The sequence below is a fragment of the Eschscholzia californica genome, unplaced genomic scaffold, assembly GCF_041429995.1.
Source record: "Eschscholzia californica isolate CP2 unplaced genomic scaffold, dmEscCali1.0.p SCAF_3, whole genome shotgun sequence".
Lineage (NCBI taxonomy): Eukaryota > Viridiplantae > Streptophyta > Magnoliopsida > Ranunculales > Papaveraceae > Eschscholzia > Eschscholzia californica.
This window is the reverse complement of record NW_028238420.1, coordinates 682,507-691,294: the sequence shown is the minus strand read 5'-3', so window position 1 is coordinate 691,294 and position 8,788 is coordinate 682,507. Positions and strand designations below refer to the sequence as shown.

General features: G+C 40.2%; 1 protein-coding gene across 1 annotated transcript; it reads right to left on the bottom strand.

The window, feature by feature from the left end:
• Positions 1 to 5,550: 5,550 nt before the first annotated feature.
• Positions 5,551 to 8,382, bottom strand: LOC147547436 (uncharacterized). Its single transcript, XM_086665566.1, has 6 exons — positions 7,611 to 8,382; positions 7,067 to 7,140; positions 6,725 to 6,847; positions 6,408 to 6,495; positions 6,149 to 6,255; positions 5,551 to 6,007 (listed from the first exon to the last, which is right to left on the bottom strand). Exons 1-6 carry the CDS (start codon positions 8,298 to 8,300, stop codon positions 5,800 to 5,802), a joined length of 1,290 nt encoding a protein of 429 aa, XP_086521692.1. The 5' UTR covers positions 8,301 to 8,382; the 3' UTR covers positions 5,551 to 5,799.
• Between the last annotated feature and the right edge of the window lie 406 nt (positions 8,383 to 8,788).

Here is an 8,788-nt window from a genome sequence, read left to right as displayed (position 1 = left end):
AAGAGGTACTAACCTCTTGATGATCGACTCGGATGAAGCCGAGGGTGATGTAGCAATATCTCGGTTGAAGCCGAGAAGTGGGAAGGAGATGCTCTCGGTGTGAACCGAGAGGAGGAGAAGTAACTCTCGGCTGAACCCGAGAGCTATGATAATGGCTCTCGGGTGAAACCGAGAGCGAGAGAAAGAGTAAACTCGGTTGAATCCGAGAGGACTGTGTAGCAGCTTCGGGTGAGACCGAGAGATGGAGTGAGAGAGCTTCGATGATGTCGAGAAGAAGAAGATGTTGATCGTGAGAGAGATTAGGTAAAACCTTTGTTTATTCACAATAACATGATTATTACATTATGGTTTGATCTCTTTATATAGGTTTACATTGAAGAAGTTTTAGAAATAGAAAATAGAAATAGAAAAACTAATTACTACAACATTCCTAATTAAACTAGGACTAGGATTCCTAATTATAGTAGGAAACCTTTTCCTAATCAATGGACTAATCCACTCGGTTTAGCCGAGTGGAGTAGACTCTCTAACACTCCCCCTCAAGTTAGAGCGGGAATGGAAGTAACGCCTAACTTGCCAATAATGTTCTTGAACGGTTCTGCCCCAAGTGGCTTTGTGAAGATATCCGCTAACTGATTTTCTGTACTGGTGAAGCGTGTGGCAATGACGTTGTCTTTAATCTTTTCACGAACGATGTGGCAATCTATCTCAATGTGTTTTGTACGTTCGTGGAAGACGGGGTTATCAGCAATGTGGAGAGCGGCCCGATTGTCACAGTAAACTGTCATCGGGTCAGAGTGATTGATTCCAAAATCAAGTAGTAAATACTTGAGCCATTGTAATTCGCATGTGAGGATGGCTAAAGCTCGATATTCTGCTTCTGCCGAAGATTTTGCAACTGTGGGTTGCTTCTTTGATTTCCAGGAGAGGGGGCTGGATCCCAACATTGTGAAATACCCAGTAGTAGATCTACGGGTTGAAGGACAGCCAGCCCAATCCGAATCACAGTATCCTGTAATATGGAGAGAGCTGTCTGCGGATAAGAAGACTCCTTTATCAAGAGTACCCTTCAAGTATCGTAGAACGCGATGAGCTGCGTCTAAGTGTACTTGGCTAGGTGTTTGCATGAATTGACTGAGGTTGTTTACGGCAAAGGTGATATCCGGCCGTGTAACCGTTAAGTAAAGTAATCTGCCTATGAGACGGCGGTAAACTGACGGATCTGGTAAAGGTGGACCGTCAGTGGGACTGAGGCGGAGTTTTTGTTCCATTGGAAACTCAGAAGGACGTGCAGCGGTGAGTCCAGAATCTTTCAAAATATCAAGCGCATATTTTCTTTGACATAGAAAAATGCCTTGTGATGAGCGAGATACTTCGATACCAAGGAAGTACTGTAGACGGCCCATATCTTTTAGTGAAAAAGCTTTATTTAAGAATATTTTTAACTGGGAAATAGCATGATCATTATTTCCTGTAATAATTATGTCGTCAACATAGACAAGGACATAAATTTGAGTGGAGTGAGATCGAAAAGTGAAAAGAGAATAGTCACTTTTAGACTGAGAAAAGCCTCGTTCGATGAGAACGGAGGAAAACTTGGAAAACCATTGCCGGGATGCTTGTTTGAGACCATAAAGGGATTTATGGAGACGACATACCTTAGACTCCCCCTGAGATGAAAAACCGGGGGGTAATTTCATGTAAACCTCTTCATCGAGGTCGCCTTGAAGAAAGGCGTTATTGACATCCAATTGATGGAGATTCCAACCTTTAATGGCGGCAATTGAAAGAAGGACACGAACGGTTACTAATTTAGCAACCGGAGCAAAAGTGTCATGATAATCCAACCCCTCGATTTGGGTGTATCCTTTGGCTACTAAGCGGGCTTTATATCGTTCTATAGAACCATCGGATTTGAACTTAATTTTATACACCCATTTACAACCGATGGGCTTTTTACCGGGTGGTAAAACAGTGATTGTCCAGGTTTTATTTTCTTCCAAGGCTGAGATTTCCTTGGCCATTGCCTCTTTCCAATGAGGGGACTTCATTGCTTGAGTGAAAGAGGTTGGTTCGGTAGTTGATAAAACCGAAGAGAGAAATTGTTGATGAGAATTTGAAAACGAATTGATGGAAAAGTAGTTTTCAAGAGGATATTTAATATTGCTTGTATTGGAACACACGTAATCATCAAGGTGACTAGGTGGTCGGCGGGACCGGACTGGTCGGCCGGAATCGGCAACAGCGGTGTCGGAAGAAGGATACGGCAATGAGGATTCATTGCTCGTCGGTGGAGTATACTGTTCTGGAGGCACTCCAGAGACTGGATCCCCATCACGGTCTGCTGAAGGCACTCCTGATGGGGAAGATGGTCCTGTGTGAACAGGGCCTGTAGGCGGGTCATCGGGGGTGTCTGAAGGCACCCCCTGTCCCGAATTCAGACTCGCCGGAACAGCAACAGCAGGTTCATCGTTGAATCTGCTGCTGTCCGGCGGTGATATTGATCGAGGTTTATCGGTTGCCGGAAACTCGAATGTGTCGTCGTCGTCGATGGAGATGAAAGGTGTCGGGCGCGAGCTAGACGGTTTATCCGTCGGTTCGGTTGACATCGGAAAACGATTTTCAAAAAAAGTCACATCACGAGAAGTATATATACGTCGTGTGGAGATATCATAAATTCGATAACCCTTTTGTCCATTAGGATAACCAAGGAAGATGCCGGCGGAGGAACGAGCGTCCATCTTGGTGTTGACCAAAGGGATTCGGGCGTAACAAAGACAACCGAATACACGTAAGTGTGTAAGATTTGGAGGAGAACCCATGAGGACTTCATGAGGTGATTTTCCATCAAGGATAGGTGTAGGTAACTTGTTAATGAGATAGACGGCGGTTAGGACGCACTCTCCCCAAAAGTAAAGCGGGAGATGAGCTTGAAGGCGTAAAGAACGTGCCACTTCAAGAATGTGACGGTGTTTGCGCTCAACAACTCCGTTTTGTTGAGGTGTATAGGTACAACTACGTTGGTGGGAAATTCCTTTTTCAAGAAACCAATGTTGTAAAGAATTGTTCATAAATTCGGAACCGTTATCCGAACGAATTGTCTTAATATTGCAATTGAATTGCGTGTTAACGTAATTAGAAAAATTTATAATTAACGTATTTGAGTCCGATTTGGAACTCATGAGAAATATCCAAGTGCAACGAGAAAAATCGTCAACAAGGGTCAAAAAATAACGACACCCGGAGGTGGAGGGAACCGGAAAAGGACCCCATATATCGGCATGAACTAACTCAAATATATGAGTAGAAGAAGAAGTACTAAGTGGAAAGGGTAGCCTAGTTTGTTTAGAAAGTGGACAAACATCGCACGGTACTTTATTCGATAAAAACTTAAAATTTAAACATGGAAGTTTAGAATTAAAAAATTGAAAACGACTAAAGGATGGGTGTCCCAAACGGGAGTGCCATAAAAGAAAAGACTCTTGACTAGAACTATCTAAACTTGAAACCGAAAGGATGGGACGCTCCGTGCGAAGGAAGTAAAGATCATCATGAAGACTACCATGCCCAATCTCCGTCCTCGTTGATCGGTCCTGAAAAACACACAAATTGTGGTCAAATAGGACGGTACAACGAAGTGATTTAGATATTTGAGAAATAGATAAGAGATTAAATTGAAAAGATGGAATATGAAGCACATCTTGTAAATAAAATTTATTTGAGAAATAAATTGTACCAATATGATCAACCTTGATTCGGGAACCATCCGGTAATCGAACATAGAAATCCGGAGGTGCAAGAGAATAAGAAGAAAATCGAGAAAGATTTGAACAAATATGTTTAGCGGCTCCCGAATCAATGACCCAAGGAGGATGATAAGAGGAAGAATACGTACCCGTTAAGTTGACAAGAGGATCCTTGTTGGTGCCCTTAGAATTGGTAGATGTGGGCTGTTGAGATCGTTCCAATAGAGCAAGGACGTTTTGGTATTGTTCATTGGTTAAAGAAGTTGCTGTAGGCACCCCCATACTTTGATCTAAAACCGAGTTGGCCCTAGGGTCTTCTCGAGTGCGATTTCGATTGCGTTGGCCATAATTGGGTGGATAACCATGTATCTTATAACAAGAAGTGACGTCATGACCATGAATCTTGCAATTGTCACAAAAAGGTCTAGGTCTTTTTGTGCGTTGCCTCTCCGAACCGTTGTAACGGTTTTGATTATATTCATTGTTACCAACGGCAAGGGCAGCATTGTTGGAGTCGATATGCATAGGAGTAATGAGATTTTGTTGAACCTCTTCTTGTTTAATAAGGGAATGAATACGTAGGATTGATGGGAAGGGTTCAATCAATAGGATTTGACTCCTAATTGACGAGAATCGGTCATTAAGACCTTGGAGAAATTCCATAGCTCTATCTTGATTTGTTCGATCAATCAAGGATCTACCATGACCACATGTACAAGGCTCGGTAATTAGCAAAGAGTTGAGTTCATCTTGAAGAGCCTTGAGTTTGGTAAAGTATGTGGAAACATCAAAATTATCTTGTTTGAGACAAGAAATAGCTCTCTTCAATTGGAATATTTTGGGAGCATTGCTTTGGTGAAAGCGATCATATAGATTGTGCCATATATCAAAAGCCGATTCATCATATAAGATTGAATCACGAAGAGGTGGATCAACGGAATTGATGAGCCAACTAGAGACGAGATCGTTACATCGTCCCCATAATTCTAATTCTTTTGGATCGGTGGGTTTTTCAATGCTTCCATCAACGAAACCAAGTTTAGCTTTAGCCCTTAAGGCCTTAGTCATTCCTCGTGACCATGAGGAGTAATTGTCACCGGTTAGAAGCGGTGTGATGAGAATAGTAGTAGGAGAATCCGAGTGGTGAACATCAAACGGCCCACTATTGGTGCTAGGATTAGCTTGAGAGATTTCCGAAGATTCGGCGGTAGTCATCTTTCAAAAAAAATTTGAATTCTTTAGGCTCTTATACCATGTGAAGAGGTACTAACCTCTTGATGATCGACTCGGATGAAGCCGAGGGTGATGTAGCAATATCTCGGTTGAAGCCGAGAAGTGGGAAGGAGATGCTCTCGGTGTGAACCGAGAGGAGGAGAAGTAACTCTCGGCTGAACCCGAGAGCTATGATAATGGCTCTCGGGTGAAACCGAGAGCGAGAGAAAGAGTAAACTCGGTTGAATCCGAGAGGACTGTGTAGCAGCTTCGGGTGAGACCGAGAGATGGAGTGAGAGAGCTTCGATGATGTCGAGAAGAAGAAGATGTTGATCGTGAGAGAGATTAGGTAAAACCTTTGTTTATTCACAATAACATGATTATTACATTATGGTTTGATCTCTTTATATAGGTTTACATTGAAGAAGTTTTAGAAATAGAAAATAGAAATAGAAAAACTAATTACTACAACATTCCTAATTAAACTAGGACTAGGATTCCTAATTATAGTAGGAAACCTTTTCCTAATCAATGGACTAATCCACTCGGTTTAGCCGAGTGGAGTAGACTCTCTAACAACATAGAGGCGGGATTGAAATAAGATGTAATTCATCATCGATCATTTGTTGTGGCATTAATCAAATCTAAAATGTAATCACAGATATAGGATAGTACCATAGAGATCAAGAGAGAGAGAAGAAGAAGAACAAGCTAGGGTTATGCATGGGAGTAGCAATAACTAGTAGTACTAGTACTATATTATGTAGAGATTTCTACCCTATTGGCTATTGCCTATATATAGTAGTAGTAGTAGTAGTAGTAGTAGTAGTAGAAAATATGTTCATTCAGTTTTGTCATCTTCTTTAGTAGTAGTAGTAGTTTTGTCATCTGCTTCATGATCTTGAGTAGTAGTTTTGTCATCTGCTTCATGATCTTGAGTAGTAGTAGTTTTGTCCATGATGTTCAGGTTCCTCTTCACAAACCTACCGCGTTCACGCGGCTTGGAAGCAGCAATCACTCTCCTTCCCTCATAGTGACTGATCCTGGGGCTGCACCATTAAGAAAATACTCGAAGATTAATACTTACTTAATTTTCAATCCAAATACTATGTATGGATTATTATTATTATAATAATAACGATTGAATATTCATGATTGATCATGCATATAATTAAGTTAATTAATTATACCTGGGGGGTTTTCCCTTTTTTTCCTTGAGAATTTGCATCCTGATGGTTCTGCTCTGGCTTGGACTTTTTTCAATACCACCATATGGTATTGGAATCTCATCTCTAACCTGTTGTAGTTAGTAATTAACTATTTCAATATTAATAATTAATAATTAAACACACAAACAAACAAACAAACCAATGAATGAATGAATGAATAATATTAAAAGTAATTAAGATTCAAATCCATCTGATGAGGAGGAGGAGGATTCAGCAGAACCTGAGTAGTGGATGAGGATTCAGCAGCAGCAGCAGCAGCAGCGACAGCAGCACTGCTAATCCTTCTCTCATACTTGATATTTGGGGGGCTGTCATGGAATAATTGTTCAACGTACCCAAATTAATACTATGTATAATTATTAACTATTGAAAACAACGTACAGCACCATTGATTGCCCAATCCAAATACCCCTCATCCTATGTAATAACGAGATTGAATTAAGAAAATACTCCAAGATTAATAATTTATTGAATATTCATTAATGACCATATAATACAATACTAATAGTAGTACTTACTAATTAGGGGTATATATACCTGGGGTTGGGGTTGGGGTTGGGGTTGGGGTTGGAGTATTTAGCAGCAGCAGCAAGACCAGAAGCAACAGCAGCATCACGAGCAACATCGACAATCATTCCCTCAAACTTAATCCTAATAGGGCTGTCAATCACCATGGATTTATTAATTGTTCAATCCAAATACTACTCCTATGTATTATTATTATTAACTACTGTATTGATGAAAACAAAATAAAAGAAAGTAGATTCAAGCTAGCTAGCTAGTATAACACAATGGATAATAAATGATGACCATGAGACCATGCATACATTATAATAAATACTACTCCTACTATATATATATATATATAGAGAGAGAGACCTGAGGGGTTTGCTGCTCCTTAGGAGGTCAATACTAGGATCACAGGTAGGATTCACCATCTTCACATCTCTAATCTGTAATATTAGCTACTTCATTTCAATACTCCTTAAACACATATGAATGATGTCCATTATTATTAGTTCAATCGTAATATCATGAATATATATGTCCAGAAATTAATTCCCAATAGATAGATTAGATTAGATATAACTACTACTACTACTACTACTACTATTCTGTGATTAATAATTACCTCGATCTGTCTAGCAGTATCATTAATAAACTACTTAAGAACAATTAAATCGATCTCATGATGAGGGACTAATTAATTAACCCCCATTCAAGAAATTAACAACAACAAATTAAAACACCAATTATATAAATATGGCTAACAAATCCACCTCCAAGCTACTAGCTAGGTAGCTACAGTAATTAAAACACCGGCCAATTCGTTTGTTTGTTAATTATATGGAGAAATCTAGCTTCTAGAGAGAGAGAGAGAGAGAGAGATCTGATGAATAACTAGCTAGGTAGCAGAACGAACCTGAGTAGTAGTGGAGGAGGATTCAGCAGCAGTTGGATCCAATATTTGCTTCATTTTCATGTTTGTATCGTCATCTCCTCCTCCTCCTCCTGATGATGATGATGATGATATGATTTGACTTCTCACAGTAGCAGGCAATAATATTGGTAAAGAAGAAATCTCATTAATAGGGCCTGGTTCTTCTTCTTCTACATCAATTAATAATGAACCAGCAATTTCGGATAATGATAGTGATGAAGAAGAAGCAGGTGGTGGTGGATTAGTACTAGTACTAGTAATAATTTGAAACATTTTATGGTTGTTGTTATCGCCTATCAAGTGAAAATCACCACAGGTAGGGCAAAATTTAGCTGAACAATCAATGCAGTTGAGAGTTGCAACTATCTCGCCACAGGAATGACAGAGTATATTATTATTCCCTTCTTCTACATCAAAAAATGAATGAAGATCGGATATTGATACTGATGAAGAAGAAGAAGAAGGTGGTGGTACTGATGGTGGTGGTGGTGGATTAGTACTAGTACTAGTAGTAATAATTTGAAACATTTTATGATTGTTGTTATCGCCTATCAAATGAAAATCACCACAGGTAGGACAAAATTTAGCTGAACAATCATGACAGTAGAGAGTTGCAACTATCTCGCGACAGGAATGACAGAGTATATTATTATTCCCTTCTTCTTCCGCCATTAAAATGGAATGCTAGCCTAGCAGCTTGGGGATTTCAAGCTCAGACAGAAAATCGCGGCTGAAAACTCGGCTTCTGTAATTAATGAACAATGATTCTCTCTTCTTCATTTTATACTACTAGTAAGGCTACTAGGGCTAGCTCATGACAAAAAGGAGGAGGATATGGATATGTGGGTGGGTCCCTCCCTGATAACAGAAACAAAAATAGGGTTTAGAGGAGGAGGAGAAGAAGGATATGTGGGTGGGTCCCTCCCTGATAACAGAAACAAAAATAGGGTTTCTATCTTTCTATTTATGGAAATTCATATCTCAACCGTTCAACAATATCCAACCGTCATAAAACAGCTGCTTCTTAGGGCGCATCTAAAGGCGCCTCCCAAAATTTCTATAAGCGCCTCCCAAAGGGTTTGACCCATGGTTAAACCCCGACAGCTGTAGGCGCCTCCCGTTCGGGGTGATCAGTCCGAGACCCAAAGGATGGTCTCGGA